This window comes from Dermochelys coriacea, chromosome 6, assembly GCF_009764565.3.
Source record: "Dermochelys coriacea isolate rDerCor1 chromosome 6, rDerCor1.pri.v4, whole genome shotgun sequence".
NCBI lineage: Eukaryota > Metazoa > Chordata > Testudines > Dermochelyidae > Dermochelys > Dermochelys coriacea.
Window position 1 is genome coordinate 82225944 of NC_050073.1, and position 19323 is coordinate 82245266.

The 19323-nt window shown below is 39.5% G+C and overlaps 1 protein-coding gene across 6 annotated transcripts in view; it reads right to left on the reverse strand.

The window, feature by feature from the left end:
* RALGAPA1 (Ral GTPase activating protein catalytic subunit alpha 1) overlaps positions 1-19323 on the reverse strand; it is a 240622-nt gene that overhangs the window by 177910 nt on the left and 43389 nt on the right. For all 6 annotated transcript variants that reach the window (XM_038407488.2, XM_038407491.2, XM_038407485.2 and 3 more), the window contains exons 11-16: positions 16938-17129; positions 15390-15527; positions 6291-6439; positions 4127-4256; positions 1967-2204; positions 1489-1650 (exon numbers count right to left, since the gene is read on the reverse strand). In XM_038407488.2, the coding sequence (XP_038263416.1) occupies positions 1489-1650; positions 1967-2204; positions 4127-4256; positions 6291-6439; positions 15390-15527; positions 16938-17129 (1009 nt within the window). The remainder of the gene's footprint in view (positions 1-1488; positions 1651-1966; positions 2205-4126; positions 4257-6290; positions 6440-15389; positions 15528-16937; positions 17130-19323) is intronic.

Sequence of the window (19323 nt, forward strand, 5' to 3'; positions counted from 1 at the left end):
AATCATATGCAATTTGCAATCCATTGTAACTCCTGGATCCTTTTCAGGAGTACGTACTGTCATTCCCCATTTTGTAGTTAGGAAGAAAAATATTAAATGCACAAGTGTAGTACTTTGCACTTGCCTTTATTGAATTTCATCTTGTTGATTTCAGACCAGTTCTCTAATTTGTCGAAGTCATTTTGAATTCTCATCCTGTCCTCCAAAGTGCTAGCAGACCCTTCCAGCTTGGTATCATCCACAAATTTTATAAGCATTCTCTTCACTCCATTATCGAAGTCTTCATTAATGAAAACACTGAATTGCACTGGACCCAGAATAGACCCCACTAATAATAAATAGCAGAAACTAATAGTGTTGTAAAATATTCTTAAGAAAAATAACTTGGTTAATTTAAACACTGAATTAAAAATTTAAAATTACCTTCCAGAATTTCTGGGGGGGAAGAGGAGAAATACTTGCATTTCTGAAAGTCTACCTCAATTATATATTCAATTGCTGACATGCATTCCCTGTGTCTCAAACTGTGTTAAAACATACCAGCTGTTAGGCAGTGTCAGTAAAATTACTTCTCTCACTGAATGAGGCTAACATCATTTACCATTATGGAGATATTGAAACAGCAACAGACATTTCTAAAATAAACAAAAAACAAAAAAAAACAACCCAATTTCTCTTTGAAATTTAAAGAACTGCAATTTTCCTTCAAGCAATGGAGAACAACTGAGATCATTTTAGGACATAACGCATAATAAGTAAGTTTTTAGTCCAAGTCACATTTGCATTTTCTAAGTAAGTCATACAAGCATGAATGAGACCTCCACTAAGTAATCCATCTAAAACACTGTCTAGCATGACTTATTTTTTAAAACAGGAAAAAAAATGTCTTCAAGGAACACAGTAGTGGCATTGATGACTGCAGGAAGTTAACTCTGCACATGTTTGTGCCTATTTATAGTTACCAGAGGTTTTAGGATATGTCCAAGATGACAAAACACTTCAAAACACTTCCAGCTGATTCACATACTTTACATGGCTCATTGCTCTACTTTGGAAATCCATTGCATATTTTGTGCAAAATGTATCCAAAGAGCATTACTTAGAGAGCCTCATACTAATCATCTATGCATATTATTCTTGACATGGCCTACTCTTGTCATCACCTCTTTCTAACACATAAAACAGCAGCATCAAAACTGCTTTAAGTACAGCTAAACTGTGCCAAAGCAACTGGGTAAAACATTAAGCATGAATACATCATTTGCATGACCTGCATTTGTTAAAAATCTATGTATAAGTTATGAAATGTTATTCACTTACCCCAAAAAACACCACATAAGATTGCATAATATATATTTACATACATTATAATTACCACACATGAAACTTGTGTGGGAAAGTTCACTATGTAGATGCAAAAATTTTCAATTATGAATTCTTTCCCCCCTCCCTCACGTCACATATCTCATAGTTTGTACAGATACATACCAACTGTTTTCTGCCGTACTATGCTTCTTGCCTTTTCTGTCCCTGGAGATCCAGTCGTTGTAGCACTGCGCTGTCTCATTGGTGCCTGTCCAGGCTGATCACGGCTCCAACCTCTAGAAAAGGACTTATCAACAGATGATTTTTGGAACTCATGCCCAACTCCTGCAAAAAATATAAATTTTGAATCTATTCACTTAGTCACCTGAAATGTTTATATATTAAACGTTTGCAGTAGTCACCTTTTCAAATATTCTCCACTTAGCTTCAAATGTACAAAGTCAAAAAACAGGGACTGAGGTGAGGCTGACTGGCCTGTAGTTCCCCAGTTCCTCCTCCTTCCCATTTGAGTTGACAGACACAGCTAATTAGACATACACTAGGGCCCGCCTCCCTCTTCCCCCTCATCCCCTCCAGGACTCAATGCCTCACCTTCTCAGCTTGGCCTATATAATAAATTATATAATGCAGGATGTCTTACCTTTGCCTTTGTGCTTTTTCTGTTTTTGCTCACTTAATTTATCCAGTGGTAAGTCATTAAGGTCCAGGCTGTACAGGTTTCTAGCTAATACTTTTGTTAGTGTCTCCATAGTCAGTGACCACTCAGTGGCCAGCTCTTCCCAATATGTCAGTGATGACATTACAGACAGCAAATCATCCCAAAGCTCTCGAGAGATGTACACGTTTAGATTTGCTTTGATCCAGGCTACTATAAGAGTCTAAAAGAATAAGTAATTTAAGAGACAATAGTTGGCTTGTTAACATAAGCCAACAGAAGAGTATTCAAGCATCAGATTTTACTGTCTAAAACAAAAACAAAAATATCCATATAGTGTCCACAACGCGCACACACATACACCTCCACCCATCTCTACCTCACACAAATCTTACATGAATTTTCATGTGATGATTAAGCCTTAATGTTTTTGTTTTCACTCATAGTTGTGTGGTATGTTTGGTCATTTAGCTGTGGAAACAAATTGGTTTGATAAAAGATTTCTTTAGATCTTAACATAGTTTAGTTTGGATTACATTCCATGCACTTTGTTTCTTTTCTCTTTTTAAAAAGCATCTGGAGATTCTCCAGACCCCAGAGAAGCCATCAAAAGAGCAACTTGGGGCTATCTACTTTGAATGCTTACTACTGTGCAAAAAACATTGTCTCCATGAAACAATGTTTTTTGCACAGGTAGGGCAACCCCTACAAGGGGAAAGGGTGGGATTGCAGTTTACCAGCTAAGCACATGGCAAAAGGAGACAGACTACTTAAGAAGGGTGTTTCTCTGAAGCAGTAGGGGCCTTACCATTGCAACATGAAAAACAGGATATGCAGGAAAGAAGCCATGAGGGACTTTATACTGTTGGAAATACTGGCAATCTTTGGATGCACAGAAGGGATGAGATCAGACTAGAGGGTATTTTTCCAAAGTTCTGTAACTCTCAAATGCTTTAACAGTAACATGATTGCAGTTCAGAAACTCCTTTATTAAGCCTGTATTCCTTGTTTTCTTGCCATGTTGTCCCCAAAATGGGCTTCTAACTTAAACCTGAGTGCCCACAGCACCAGTGGAACTCTGGGAAAGCATATGTAAGTTAGTGGGGGGCTCAGGAGGTCTGAGGCATTTGGTTTAAGGGTCTAAGCTGGCTGAACAGCAGAGTCCCATGTCCCAACCCCAGCCTCGTGTCCTTATCCCCGAGCCCCCAACCTAGCCCTCCCCACCGCTTGTCCTTCGGGGCCAGTCCCCGGAGCCCCAACTGGCCTCTTTCCCTCCGCTGTCTGCCTCCAATCATCTGCTTCTAGCACATCCCAGCCTCCTACCATCTCCCCAGGGCTGCTATCTGGAGTCTCACTGGTCCCTCCCACTACCCAGAGCCTCCTTCCTGCCCCTCTACTGTCCCAGCCCCCAGAGGGGCATCGTATCTCTAGCTGATTAGAGTCCAACAGCTTCACCTCCTCAGTCGAGCTCAAAAGTACTCACACATTCACACCTTGTTTTGCTGCCCAGATCCCAGCCCACACCCATTCCTCTCCCCCCACCCCATTTCTGCTAATTGGCTCCATTGGGGACACGGAGGAATGGTTGGGGGTGTGGGGGAGGAGTAGCAATGCCGATGCCTCAGGCCAGCCTTGTGCATCCCGTTTTCAGTAAAGGAAAATAAGGTCACCTTACTCTCTGGGCAGGGTAGGCATAGAGCTAGCAGGAAACCAGGGGGTTAGGGGACAGGAGCTGGACCTTGACAAAAAATAATTACCCCCAACTTAGACAAAGAGCTGTCAGCATGTTGTTATATAGAATAATGCTATTATTAGATGCAACTAGTCCTTTAACATGTAGTAGTCTCAATATTTAGGCAATATTGCTTAATTGCTTAATATTAAAAATTCTAGTCTTACAGATGACAAAGAGAAACAAGATGGGTGATGTAATATTTATTGGACCAACTTCTGCTGATGAGAGAGACAAGCTTTTGAACTCACAGAGATCTTCTTCTGTCCTGAAGCTGTGTAAGCTCAAAAGCTTGTCTCTCTCACCACCTACATGGTACAATACCACTGCAGATGACAAACACGTCAACTGCTTTTGTTGCAACCAGCCTCATAGCCAAAGTTAAACTCATATTAAAGTTATATTTAAATTGCCTGAAAAAGAGGTCCTGCAAGTCTTCCTGCTAAAGTGGAGTTCTTTCTTCCCTGATACTGCAGGAAAGCCTGGGATGGCATCTTCAGAACAGATTCTGTGACCCTGAGCAGCACAAGTAACATCTGCTCCCTGAAAAGCAATATTAAATTTGAGTTACTTTTTTCAATATATATATTTGGGCCATGACACTTAATAAATGATCATCGTCTATGTTTCTCCGCTTACACAAACATTTTTTTAAAAACACAGAAAGTAGGGTCAGAAACAGCCCAACATCGGTCTATTTTTAAAAAGTTTATCACTCCTGACCTTTATTGCCTGTCTCTCTCCATTGCCACAACAAAGAACCCCTGCAGGATTCCCTTTCATATGTCACATAAGCCTTTCTACCTGCTCTCTCCAGGAAGCATGGCTCTCAGGAGTCCCAAATGGCAGCAAAGTTAGTTTTAATTAGATCACTATTTCTGATCTTAACCGACACTTTTTTTTTTTTTTTTTTAAAGCACCAAGTGAGAGTATATGGCTGGGAACTGGTGTCATAACAGAAGATAACTTTCTAAATATACTCTACCAGGTCTAAAGGGGTGGCAGGAAAGAAATGTCTTTACAGTCACAACTGAATAATGTTGTGGTTTGAAGGTTTATTTAAAGTTATATGAGGCCTGTGAAGGCATTACATTTAAAATTATCTATTGGAATTTTCTATAAATTCCCATTTTGCTCCCAAGTCTCTACTGGATAGCTGAGAACCAAGTCTGATTACTTTTGTTTTTCCATATATGGATATATAGTGATGGCAGCCCTACTTACAAAGAACTCAGACATCAGTAAGGGACAATAAAATTACGATGAAAGAAGTTGGAAATTTAAAGATTTGCTGCTGCAGCAGACAATGGTGGTATTCTATTCTTCCATTAGAGCAAGGTGGCCGGGGGGGCGGAAAGGGGGGGGAAGGGAGGGAAGAGAAGAGAGAGAAAGATTGACTGACTACAGAAATGGCTCAGCTTTGGAGCTGGGTTTTGCCCCATGTACCTGGTTCGTTAGAAAATAGTAAACTGGTTAAAGTGTGGATGGATTTTTGCATAAAAAATCCTGACACCAGAATAAGTTGGAGACAGGGATCATTATAGACCTTTAAACATTAATTAAATTACTGAACTTGTATATACCCACTACCTTTAAGCCTACTCCAACACAGACCTCTGAAAAGAATCTTCCTATAGCTATCCTAGGTGAGTGGACAAGAACCCCTGGGTCACAGAGAGGGACAAAGGAGAACAAAAAGAGGTCTATGCACCTCTCCCCCACAAAAACAAACTGAAGTGGTCACAGGTAATATGGACACACTACCACCATGAGGGATGAAGGGGGGGGGGAGAAATACCCACAAATAGGAAGTGGTAGAATGGTCATTCAACCCCAACATCTCTCCTCCAAAAGTGGTAGAGCTTGGCTTCCCCAGCTCTTGGCTCTCAAGCACTATTCCCCGTCAATGGGTAGTACCGAACCCAGCTTTTAGTAGGGTTGAGGCCAGGAAAGGGGATGGCTATATTCACTGCCCACACATTCCCAAAAGCTGGTAAGACTGGTCCTGCCCTTGGAATAGAAGCCATCAGTGGTCACACAGGAGGCATATAGTTTATCTGTTTCTCTTCCCTCTTCCCACATCCCAAATGAGCATTCAGCATTGGCCACTCAGGAAAGGTGCCCGTCTATGACCTTTTCAGTAGCTCTGGAGAAACGACAATTGCAGCTGCTGATCTTTGCCTCAGCTCCACTGACCATCACTGATGCTGTCTTTTAGTGTTGAGGGTGTCTATTTCTATCCCTTCCATTAAACAATCGCCTTCCAGCTAGGATGGAGGTATCCACATGTGCCTGTTGTAAGGGTTATCTAGGTTTATTTAAAGGGGTTTTGTTTGGTTTTTTTGCAGGGGGAAGGCAGGCGATGTCCCTGTGTACTTTATACCTCCATCTCCATCAAAATGATACTTTAAAGTAAACCTAGATACCCATCTCTCTTAAAAACACTGACTCATTGAGAGAAATTGACTCACTTAGTAGAAACCATCCCACTAGACTTCCTGGGTATTAAAAAGTTTTTAAAATATTTTGGGTCCAGTTCATTAAAAATCTTAAAGATAAAAGCATAAGCTTTTTTACCAAGTCTTCTTGTCCATTGTTACTTGCACCACCATGTGACGGTAGATATTAAGAATGCGTTTACACATATCAGTGTGTTCATCCAAAAGAGTTTTAATTTCATTTGAAGGCTCAAGAAGGAATATATTTGAAGAGTTTATTATAAAAACCTATAAACAAAAGAAGTGGCAATTAACATTATTAGCCTGAGAAGCTAGCCAGTTTTAGCTCTGATTAAAACAACCCTACAGATAACTGTCAAAAGAAAAGTAGTGATGTAAATTTCCATAGGTACATCACTTGTTTATCCGGCTTTAATGAGTGACAAATTCAAGAACAAAACTGGTTTAAGTTTCAGTTTAGCAGAAGAGAGAATTTTTCATATTTTCTATTCAACATTTGTACAAGTTTCTTCAGATATATTATATGGAGAATTACTCAAGGCTGTGTTAAAACTGGAGAACATCCATCAGCATAAATCCACTGCTGTTCTCTGTAACCCTGCAACCATGAAGTAACATTTGATAAAACCATGATAGCGTATCTATATATACACATGCTGTGCCTGACAATGACAGTGGAATTTCTCTATTTTGGGACTTGAATTTTTTATCCCACAGCGTGTGGCACTGCTTACTAAGAGTAGGGTATTTGGGATATTTACCAAAGAGGCTGCCCTCATACTTAGCTATACAAAACTCCCAGAATGCTGCTCTCTCAAGATTCCAACACCCTAGTCCATACTACCACAATGAACTCTACGTATCAGAGTTAGCCATGTACAGTTACCTTAAATTCTGTAAGGAAATGGATATCAAACAAGTCTTGCTTAGCATTAAAAAAACACCACAAAACAGCAATGGGGACAATTTAGAAGAACAAAGAAAGGTGATCGCAATCTTTGAATCATCATGTATGAGACAATGCTCCAAGATAAGCATCCTGACATCAATGTCTGCTGTGCTTGGGTCCTGGTCACCAAACTTGCCCAAGCTGAGTGCCAATGTTGAGACTTGCTCCAGTCTCGAGTGGTGATAGGATTGCGCTGAGAATCTAAAAGGAGTGGCTGAAAATCTTTCAGATAAAGATTTTTTCTTTTGTTCTTTATGTATGCAATTTAGCTTAATAGGACAGCTAGAATCTCAGTGAGCATGAGAATAGCTATACACATTTTGGAGACTGGCCACAAATAAAGATTAAAGACCACTGGAACACGTATGTGTGCAAATTTCTTGGAGAGACTATTGCATTCAGGGTAAGCAATTAAATATATACAATCCTAGAGAGGCCTTATTGCTAGTAATATTTCCTCTAAGGTAAGAAGTGTTTGTAAATAGGCTTCCCAGCTGAAATGGATCTACTGATGGAACTCAACTGCCCGTTCTCCATCTACTAGACAAAGCATCAAGCAAATCAACCAGAAATGGTACTAAATCTACTGTGTTGTAAGCCTTCGTTGATCACAAATGTGATGTCCTGGATATTTACTTTAGCTGGCCTACTAAAGCGCATTATGTTTAGAGCTTCAGGAACTCCAGCTTGTACCAGATGGGACACTATTTTTATCATGTACACCAAAAGTTAGAGTGCAACTACAGGGATTCTTGGGACCCTGCCGATTCTTTGCTTCCTGGGTAATGAAATTATATCTGGATTACCCAGGAGCAAGACACTGCTTTGAATACTGCCTCCAAAAAGAGTTGAATATGCCTCTATGAGGCTGAAGGGGAGATAAGATATCTTTTGAAATGTTATATTGTCAGTATGTCCCAATGCTATGTTGGGATGCTGTGGTTTATACAACAACTAAATGACAAAAATGGGGAGGTTTTCCCACAGACAGACAGAATAATTTGGAGACAAAGTTAATACATCTCAGCATCCTCCAATTCCTGATATACAGGAATGTCAGGAAAGCTAACTTAATGCAAAAAGTGTTCTCTGCCAATACAGCAGCAAATGGGAAAGAGAAAAGAAAAATAACTGATCAAGTCTCAACAGCCGTAGGCTACAAACTGATCTGTGCACTATCTGATTTTGAATATCTACCTCTTGGATACAGATAATGCTCAAACTGATTAAGTATGGGAGTGTTCCCCCCCCCCTTTTTTTTTTTTTAAAGCCACTATAATTTTTGACTAATTTATGTTTCAAATTCGAAGACACAAAACATTTCAGGTATAAATGTCTTTATTTCTCATTCTTTAGGAAATCATGAAACATATGGTATATTGTAAAATACAGCTTTTAATAAAAAAAAAAATCACACCCCAACTGAAAATAATATAGTTTGTAAGATTGACTGTACGTTTGGATAGTGTCTGAGTTACTACTCTGAGGAAAACAATAGGTTTAGGGCCTGATCCAGGGCTCATTTAAGTCAATGGGAATTCTTCCATTGATTTCAACAGTCATTCAACCAGGTCATTGGGGACAGTGTTAGTAAGAAAGAGTACAGAGTAGGATAACAGGTAGGACAAGAACAATGTGGAGGTTAAAGGAACCACTACTAGAATGAATAATTCCAGAGTGAGGTTGGTGGAAGGTGACACTACATTAATACTCCAGTGTAAGTTCTCACTCTTCCTTTTTCATGGTGGGAGTAGAGGCCTCAAATATTTGCCTCAGAAGTTGAGTCTGGCTTTCTGATTCTTCGGATTTGCATCTCTTGGCCTATACATGCATGAAGTCATTGGTCTTATATATCTGCAGTTTTATTTTTTTGTCTGCTTTGGGTATCTGCAGCTCAATATTTAGTCCTTTGCCAGCTTTTTCCTCTTCAAGTTTTTAGAAGGGGATCTGGTAATTTTCCTTTTCTGTTCCACTGAAATGCAAGCAGCTGCAACGGAACGGGGATCTCAGCATCTTCTAGACTCAGCATGGCAGCTGTGCCTTCCTGGCCTGTGGAAGAAGCAGAGCAGAGATTAGTTATATTTGGCAGCCGGCATTTATTCCTGTTGCAGGACTGGAATGCTGCTGTGTGCTGGACTTGAAAGAATGTAGAGTTCCCACTGTTAAGGTCAGCCTCAGGAAGTCACTAGTAAAATACTATGTATTCTTTAGAATGTGCACCATTAGTTCAGAAATGTTTATTCTTGCTTAGTGCTTTTAGAAGCAAATAGTAAGGAACTGAACAAATCATCGTAAATATACTTTTCCAAAATTCCTAACGCTTTTTATGTTTCTGCCCTTGAATGTTGTCTTTATTATAAGGAGAAAGAACAGAGGGTAAATATCTGTACTAAATAATTGTCCTTATCCTGCCTGCCAGTGAGGAATTCTGGGCTTCATGTACTAATTACTTTATTACTGCTTGGGACTTTGAGCCCCAATAAAAGAGAAAGCCTTAAATCAATCTGGTGTTCTATTTGGCTTTAATAAGTTTAAATAAGAGACCGTGTTAAATGGATATGATTGCTATTTATCTCCTTATGAAAATCAGCTATACTGACAACTAGAAGCTTATAAAAAAAAGCAAGTTTGGTTGCAAAGGCAGCAGGAATGGGAGTCTGGTTATGCCACATTAACTTGGGGGTTTTTGGGCAGAGAACAAAACAGCACCAGAGATATTCTAGGCTCCATTTGCCTAGATTTGCCTACATTTGCCATTGTTCATCTCTGGGAAATGGTAAGCTTACTTTTTTTTTACTGGCAGCTATTATTGTCCTTATAACATTAGCATCTTGAAATGCTGACTCAATAAACCCCCTTCTATTTTCAAGCACACCCCAGAAATAAGATTCAGTAAATGTAGAGAGAGCACAATACCTTGCATGAACGTCTGCCTCTCGATTGCTCTGATTTGTCTCCTCTGCCAGCTGTGCTTCATGCGGTAAGACACGTTGTTCTGGACTCAAAACATATTCATCTTACTCACTTGTTGAGGTGGCTCTGATAAACTGAGGAGGCTTGATCAGTGGCCTGGCCTGGGCCAAGAATAACGTACATCACATCAAAAAAAAAAAGGCAGGTTATTCGTGCTGAGCCAATGCTACTGTTTTTGTTTCAGGACTTACTATACCAGAGGTTTTAATGTTGTCCCAACAATGCTTAGCATTTCATCCAATCCACAGTTTAGCTAATCTCTGACACCGTGTTGTAAATTTCCTTGTTGTTGTCATCAAAGAGAATTCAATCTGGATGCAGTTATCACTTCAGATCCTGATTATAGCATCACAGAAATGTAGTGGAAGGGACCTCAAGAGGGCACCTAGTCAATCCCGCTGCACTGAAGTAGGACCAAGTAAACCTAGGCCATTCCTGAGAGGTGTCTGTCCAACCTGTTAAAAACCTCCAATGATGGATTCCATACAACCTTCCTTGGAAGCCTATTCCAGAGCTTAAATTACCATTATAGTTAGAAAGTGTTTCCTAATATCTAACATAAACCTCCTTTGCTTCAGATTAAGCCCATTACTCTTGTCCTACCTTCAGCGGACACAGAGAACAATTGATCACTGCCTCCTTTACAACAGCCCTTAACATATCTTCTTTTCTCAAGATTAAACATGCCACTTTTTTTTTTTTTTAAACCTTTCCTCATAGGTCAGATTTTCTAAACCTTTTACCATTTTTGTTGCTCTCCTCTGGATTCTCTCCAGTTTATCCTAATCTTTCCTAAAGTGTGGCACCCAGAACTGGACACAGTGTTCTAACTGAGGACTCACAAATGCAGAGTAGAAAGGGAAAATTACCTCTTGTGTCTGGTATACAACATACCAGTTAATACATCCCAGAATAATATTAGCCTTTTTTTGAAACTCCATCACATTGTTGATTCTTTCAACTTGTGATCCACTATAACCCCCAAATCCTTTTCAGCACTACTACGACGTAGGTAGTTATTCCCCATTTTGTGCTTTTTTATTTGTATTTCTGTAGCACTTGCATGGACCACGACCCTCCTGCAGCATTGTAAGAGGGAAGGGTGTGAGCACAGGAACCCTTCAGTGGCCACTGGCAGAGCCCCCCTTCTTTCCCCCCCATACTGTAACTTACATTAAGCCTGACACACATTTCCCCAACACACTGTTGTCACAATATCTCTCTCAAAGGTGTCATCTAAGGTATCGTATGTAAACTGGCAACAGGCTGGTTCTGAAAATAATTGTGTGATGTATGCATAGATTGTGTACAAAGAGTTGTAGATGTATGCTGGAAATACGATTTTACAATGTATTTGGAAGGCACAGCATGAACCTAGACAAAAATGTGCATTTACCTACGTGACTGGTTTGGTTACAGGCAAAAGGACAACAGAAATACATTTACAAGTAAAGTAAACAGACATCAAGCTAAACAAGTGGGGGAGAAGAACATTTAACAACCATGCTGGGAGACAGAATCTGCATCCCAAGAGACTTTTCTGAGACCAACAATGGACTTTAAAGTACTAAAAAGGGAAAGCAAACAGACAGTTTAGTTACCCTTCACCTAAGGGTTGATAGGGTACAGCACCTGTTGTGTCTATTAAATCCGATCCTTTTGGCCTGAAAGGCAAGAGTTGGTGGAAACTTTACTGTAAGCAAGAAACTTGCTTACATAAAGATTGTAACTTGCTGAAATTAAGTTTTAGACACTAGAAAGTGTTGTTTGCTTTGTAACCACACTTGCCTTCTATTCGTATTCAGTATCACTTCAATCTCTGTTCTTTTTTAATCAACTCATTCTTGTTTTATTACAAAACTATCTCTGTGTGGTGTATTAAATTGGAAGGTGAGTCCTCAGCTAGCTGTACAGGCTGATGTGTACATTCTCTGTTTGGAGGTAGTGAACTTAATTTCTGTGAATGTCCATGTGATGTTGCACTCCACATGTTTATGGAAATATGCTTATGAGTGTAAATATAATGTAACAGGAATATGCTTTATGCAAAAGGTCTCTAATGTATCATTACAAAGCTTATAATCTACTGAGTGTGTTTATCCTATTTGTTTGAATATCATTCTTGTATCTGAAGCAAGAAATATGAAAAAAAGAAAAGGAGTACTTGTGGCACCTTAGAGAATAACAAATTTATTAGAGCATAAGCTTTCGTGAGCATCAGATGCATCCGATGAAGTGAGCTGTAGCTCACGAAAGCTTATGCTCAAATAAATTTGTTAGTCTCTAAGGTGCCACAAGTACTCCTTTTCTTTTTGCGAATACAGACTAACACGGCTGCTACTCTGAAACCTAGAAATATGAAGTATTACTCTGAAGTCCTATTGTAACTATGCAAAGTGTGGGCCATTAATGGTGCTTGGAATCTTGATGGCTCCCATTAATTAGGACAATTGGTGGTAAATGTCTCTGTTTACTTGTAAGCCTTCCTGTATACCTGTGTGCCAGCCAGTGGGTAATGAAGTCTCACAGGACATGTGAACATGTCACAGGATACTGAAATCCATCTTAAACCTGGTGCTTTTCCATTTAGAAAGAAGGGTGGGAACCCAGAGAGAGACACAAAGGATTCCCACCTTGTGCCAAAGATATAAAAGGGGGTGGAACAGAACAAAGGGGGCCAGTCATGAGAAATCCCCTAGTTATCACCCGAGCTGGAACTGACAAGGACTGTATCAGGGAAAGGACTGGGCTCAGCCTAAGAAGGAGTCTAGTCTGTGAAAGAAGCTTATTGGAACATCTGAGGGCGAGATTTACCTGTATTCAGTTTCTTAAGCGTATTAGGCTTAGACTTGCGTGTTTTGTTTTATTTTGCTTGGTAACTTACTTTGTTCTGTCTGCTATTACCTGAAACCACTTGAATCCTGCTTTTTATACTTAATAAAATCACTTTTGTTTATTAACAAACCCAGAGTAAGTGATTACCTGGGCGAGCAAACAGCTGTGCATCTCGCTCTATCAGTGTTATGGAGGGTGGACAATTTATGAGTTTACCCTGTATAAGTGTTATACAGAGCAAAACTGATTTATTTGGGGTTTGGATCCCATTAGGAACTGGGTGTCTGGGTGCTGGAGACAGGAGTACTTGCTGAGCTGTTTTCAGTTTAGTCTGCAGCTTTGGGGGTGTGGTTCAGACTCTGGATCTGTGTTGCAGCAGGCTTGCATGTCTGGCTCAACAAGATAGGGTTCTGGAGTCCCAAGCCGACAAAGAAAATGGGCTCAGAGGTAGTTTTAGCACATCAGGGGAAAGTCCCAAAGGGGTGTCTGTGACCGAACCCATCACAGTCCAGTGAGGAGGGACTGGACACTGCAGAGAAACATCTCTGGGTAACTCAGGAGTTGGGATTCACAGATTGTTATCTACAAGGCAAGATTTGGACTAACAGAGTCCTGAAGAGTTTGCTGGCAAGGCAGACAAGCTAATGTCTCATGGAGCTCATACCCGGTTTGGGAGCAGAAAAAAAAACAAAACAAACCCCACAAACCTTACTTGCTGAGGTTGAGAGGAGTTACACAGGGGTTCACAATTCTGGGTACCCCAAACAGGAGGTCACACATCTGTCTACACATTCTACATTACAGGAACAGTTTTTCTTAAAAATCCTCTTGGATGTCTTTGTTAACTATTTGTACTACTGTAGTGCCTAGAAGCTGTAGTCATAGACCAGGACCCCATTTCACTAGGCATTGTACAAACACAATAGTGACCCACGTTAAAGGTTAATGGGGTGAGGGAGGAGCAAATGCACATCTCTGCTGCTGCTATTGTTTGGTTGGATTCTGACAGAGAAGTGCATAGGATAAAACAGTAAAGGCTAACTTCATACCAGAAAAGCCTAGCCTGCTACTCACTAAGGTCATGTCTACACTACAGCTGTTACAGCAGTACAGCTTTGGCATTGCAGCTGTGCCACAGTAGCATCATAGTGTAGACACTTCCTACAGCAATGGCAGGGGGCTTTCTGTCAATGTAGTTAATTCACCTCGCCAAGAGGTGGTAGCTAGGTTGAAAGAAGAATGCTACCATTGACTTTGCCATGTTTACATTGAAGGGGTTAGGTCAACCTAACTATGGGACTCAAGGTGCAAAAATGCCCTGAGTGACATCAATTTAATTTTTAAGTGCAGACCCAGGCCTGAGTATCTGTGTGGACACTGCTGCCACACTCTACTCCTATTTCAAAGAGGGGTAGCTCTTGGGAACAGTTCATGAATGGCAGCAAGGTCTATCCAGATAATTTGCACAGACAAGCCTGATGAGACTTGCAGTCTCCTCCTTGCAAAGTTTCCCAGTAACAGCCAAGATCAGCAGCCTGAGACTCCAATGTACACTGAACACACTCAAAAAAAAAATTCAAGGTAAAAAAAAAAAAATCTCCAGTGTCTTATAATACAGAACAAGGCGTTCTGCTCAAAATGTCCAAAATAACTGACGTCCGTGCTGAGACCAGTTATAGAAAATTTCAACTCCAAAAACAGAATTTTCAGGAAGTTACAAATAAATGGGGGGGTGGGGGTGGCGGAGAAATAAGGCTATATAAACAACTCTAGCTAATCTTTACTACAGCATTTGCAACTTATTCAATACTAGTGTTTTAAGTTATTTCCAATTAAAATGCACCCATGCAAAGTTCCACAAATCCTCGTATTTGATGAACACCTAATTACATTTTAAAATGTAAATAAACTGTTAATATGATTTAAATAAATTAGGAAGATCTAATAAGTGTTTATCTCCAGCTATAAAATTAAGCCACCACATGTATTCTAATATAGATAAAGTTTCATAAAGTAAACAGGACAGCACTCATCAATTCATACAAACAAACAATCTACTAGTGTGGATTAGTTTAGATCATTTTTTTCTGTAACACCCTATAGAACAGAGTACACTTTCGGATATAGTAATGAAGGTTTGGAATAAAGATTTTTTTTCATTGTGTGAGCCAACAGTAGCAAATGCAGTCCTGTTATACTACATAGTTAATTATGTCAAAAATGGAGAAAGAATGCAGGAAGTCACTAAACACAGTAAACTATCATTATAGCTTTATTATCCATCCCCTTAATTAAATCTAAAATCATTTAGCAAAGCTGAGATGTTAAGGAATAGCAGGAGACTCGTTCTGTAATCATGTTCCATTTTATCCATTAGCATTTTATTTACACAATATTAAAGAAAACAAGTTAAACATGAAAGAATAAAATTGAGGTGGGAAGGGGGAGTGCATTCCGTACCTGTAACACTGATTGTACTCCGGCTCGTGTATTTTGCTCAGCAATATCTATTTCAGATGTTTTATGGGAAGCATCTTGGTAGCAACCATCTCTTGTCCAACTTGAATTTCGAACATGACTAGAGTTTGTTATTTTTTCCTGAAGCATAAAAATATTTTGTTTCTTAAACTCCCAGAGAAAAAACAAAATGGGAATTAGGTTTCTGGCCTTTTTATTTAACAAACAAAACAAACAAACAAAAAAAGAAAATAAGAGCTGAAAATGACTACTGAAAGAGCAGCCTCCCTCCCAGAGACTGGGAAATGGAAGAAGGTGTATGTCTAGGCACCTTAAAAAAAGATACAATTTAAAAAAGAGTCTCCGAACAAATATTCAAAATAATAGGGGGGGGGAAATTAATTGCTACTTTGTCTCATTCTGCTTGGAACACTTTTCATATAGTGTAAGGATATAGTGCACAAACCATCTCCCTAAGTTAGTTTATAGTTCGCAATGAACCATAAGCTAATAAGTATGGATACAATCTTGTCACAGTAAAATTAGGCAAAATATACAGAGGAATCATGGTAAAAATGTACAAAAAAATCAGGGTAGAGCCAAAGAAGTCACTGAATCCGTGACCAAATCATATTCTTACTAATAAGCCATATTAGGGAGTACACTAAACTACCAATGCAGTCGTAGTCATCTGTGTCCTGCTCCTTCTTGTACTGAAGTCACTGGGGAATTTTGCAGTTGACTTAAAATGTGCAATGTCAAGCTTCAAGGGCCTTTGCCTTTCACCCTGTGCATCTAAGGTATATTATATATATAAATATAAAACCAATGAAAATGCTTACAGCTATTCCGAAGGGAACTGAAAAAAATAACCACAGCATTTAAGGATAGTAAAGGTCTGCCTATTAGAGAAAAACTTATAATTTTGTTTTGGTCCCCGAACAGGCATTTTCTCATAGGAAGCTCTTGGTAGGAGAATACACAGTGTCAAGTTCTAAATATAGACATAATCACTAATATTAAATTCCACTATTATAATTTAGAGTAGGATTAGGTTTTCAAAAGGCATATGAGCAGTTAGGTACCTGGCTTCCCATTGAAAATTAATGGGACCGTCTGTGACTTTGAAAATCTCCCCCTTAAAAATTTAATTTAAAATAGGATTTTGCTGTATTTGGTTCATTTCATTTAATGCCAGCCCTTAGAAGTCAGTTACTGCTGGATTAAATATTTTTTCTGGTCATTTGGATAAACAATCTGAACAGAGAACTGATGTGAAGGTGAGGTGCAGGCATGAATTGAATGATCTGGCAGCATAGCTTTTACAGGTGGGAGGCACCTTCACTGGGCTGCTGCTCTATTTACTCATACCTGAAGGGACAGATGTGTGCCCTTCACAGTTTTCATCTCAATATTTCCTTTTATTCCTCTTTTCCAGCTCCTGCACCAACCAGACTGCTATGTGGAAATGACGTACATATGCTAAATAGTTCAGGAAATGAGACATCTATTTAACAATGGTCTTTTTAAATTTAAATTTATTTTTTTTACCTCATCTCTCTCTCTTCCCTTCTCTGCTGAATTATGTTCTGAAACATTTTCATCACAATCTATATTTAGAGATGTCAATATTTCTTCAGATTCTTTCATAAATAAAGGCTTATCTTCCTGTTGGATCCATTCCTGGTAAACCTTCACCACTTTCCTCATAGCAGCTGCTTCGCAAATTGGCAATAAAAATGCCTAGTTGGGGGGAAAAAAAGTTATAACATTTGGAGACACTTTATCTACATTATCTCATGATACTGCTAGTAATAAACAATTTCAGGAGCATGCATTTCAATTCATGGATGTGATATGAAGATAGAAAGTTGACAACATGACTTAATTTTTTTAAAAAAATTTTAGGACTCTCTATACTATCCATTCTGCCTCTTTGGGGCAAAATAGTGGATTTTTATTGGGGGAAAGGAAAAGTGAAAAACATCCAACTCACTTCTTGAACTCTAGGAAAGCTCCTACCCAAGCATCAGGCTCTACAGATGGAGAAACAGCTGCAGCCACTCTGCAGGAATTTAAACTAAATGCTGATTTCCATCAGTATTAGGTTTATTAACTTTCCCCATCACCACTCTGGAACACCCTGAAAGTCAGGGGGAGGGGGAAGGGCAGGAAGTTAGTTTGAGGGGAAAAAGTGACACCTGGCAAAAAAAAGCTTTGCTGCTAGGGACTTGGATGTAGTTAGTGGGGAAGGGGAGCAGCAAGCAGTGGGACTCCATGCAGATCTGTTCCTGCAAAGATCTTAGGGTCTCGCTGATACTGAACACCAAACTCATTAAAAGAAAAGAAAAGAAAACTCAGTGGAAGCTACTGCTGCATCCAGTCACATACATGGGGGAAGAAAGAGTAAGGGGCAATAGGGTATTATATTAGCCATTTGAATTTGTATTGATAATGAAAAGCCATGTTTTACTGCTGCTATAAATGAGTGGCGCAAAACAGATGACAGAGAAAAGGCATTTTTTGTAACTAGAGTTATGAAAAAATGCATGTCAGGAAGACAGTTTGCTTGCAAGATGTTGCCCTCTTCAGGAAGTATTATGTAACTGTGGGGCTAATACAAAAGTGCTCTCAGATCAACAGTCTCCAATGTTATGTTTTGGACTTCTGCTAAACTTAAACTATGTTCAAAGACAGTCTACGTTAATGCAATATACTTGTTGGGAATTTCACTTTCTTTTAAAATTCACAACTTTACCAGCTTGTGCACTTTTACTGTACTGGTTGTATTAAAAAGAATAAAATAAACTGCACCAGTGTGCATATACCAATATCCTAAAGAAATGCATGATTCTTGATATGAACAACTCATTCTCAACTTCAGGACTGAACACTTCAAAGGAGTATCAGAATGGGACTCAGCTATTCTGTGACTTCCAAAGTCAACTAAACAGTAGGATAGGCAACTGCTATCTTTTAGAGAGAGTTTCTTATGCTTTGGCTTTATACCATAGAATGCTCTACCACTTTCAAAGTGCAGGAAATATGATGTAGCTGAGGGAATGTTGCCACACCTGCTGGGCCATGGTTATTAATGAATTCACAGACTCCAAAGCCAGAAGGGATCACTATGATAATCTAGTCTGATCTGTGTGCACAGGCTGTAAATTTTTTCTTCTCGAAACTGGATTACGGCAAGTCTTTTAGAAAGGTATCTAATCTCATTCTAAAGACTCCAAGGGTTGGTGATTCCATCATCTCCCCTGGGATAAGATCCTCTGATGTTTAATTACCCTCAGAGCAAGAAAATTGAGTCTTAATTCAAAGCTGAGTTAGTGTACCTTCATCTTCCAGCCATTGGATCTTGTTATGCCTTTGTCAGCAAGATTGAGAAGCCTCTCACTATCAGATATTTTCCACGTGTAAATATTCATACACAGTGATCAAGTCACCTCTCAACCTTCTCTGATAAGCTAAGCAGGTGGAGCTCCTTAAGCTTCACATCACATTCATAGAATATCAGGGTTGGAAGGGACCTCAGGAGGTCATCTAGTCCAAACCCCCCCCTCAAAGCTGCCAATCCCCAACTAAATCATCCCAGCCAGGGCTTTGTCAAGCCTGACCTTAAAAACCTCAAAGGAAGGAGATTCCCTAGATAACGCATTCCAGTGTTTCACCACCCTCCTTTTTCCTAATATCCAACCTAAATTATTATTGTTTTCTAGCCCCTGAAACATTTTTGTGACCTTTCTTCAAACTCTCTCTAGCATTCCCACATCATTCTTCAACTGTGGACACCGGATCTGGGTACAGCATTCTTGCAGCTGTTTTACCAATGCTGTGTACAGAGGCAAGGTCAGTTCTTTACACCCATTTAATAGTCCCCTTTTATACATCCAAGGACCACATTAGCTCTTTCTGCCACAGCAGTGCACCA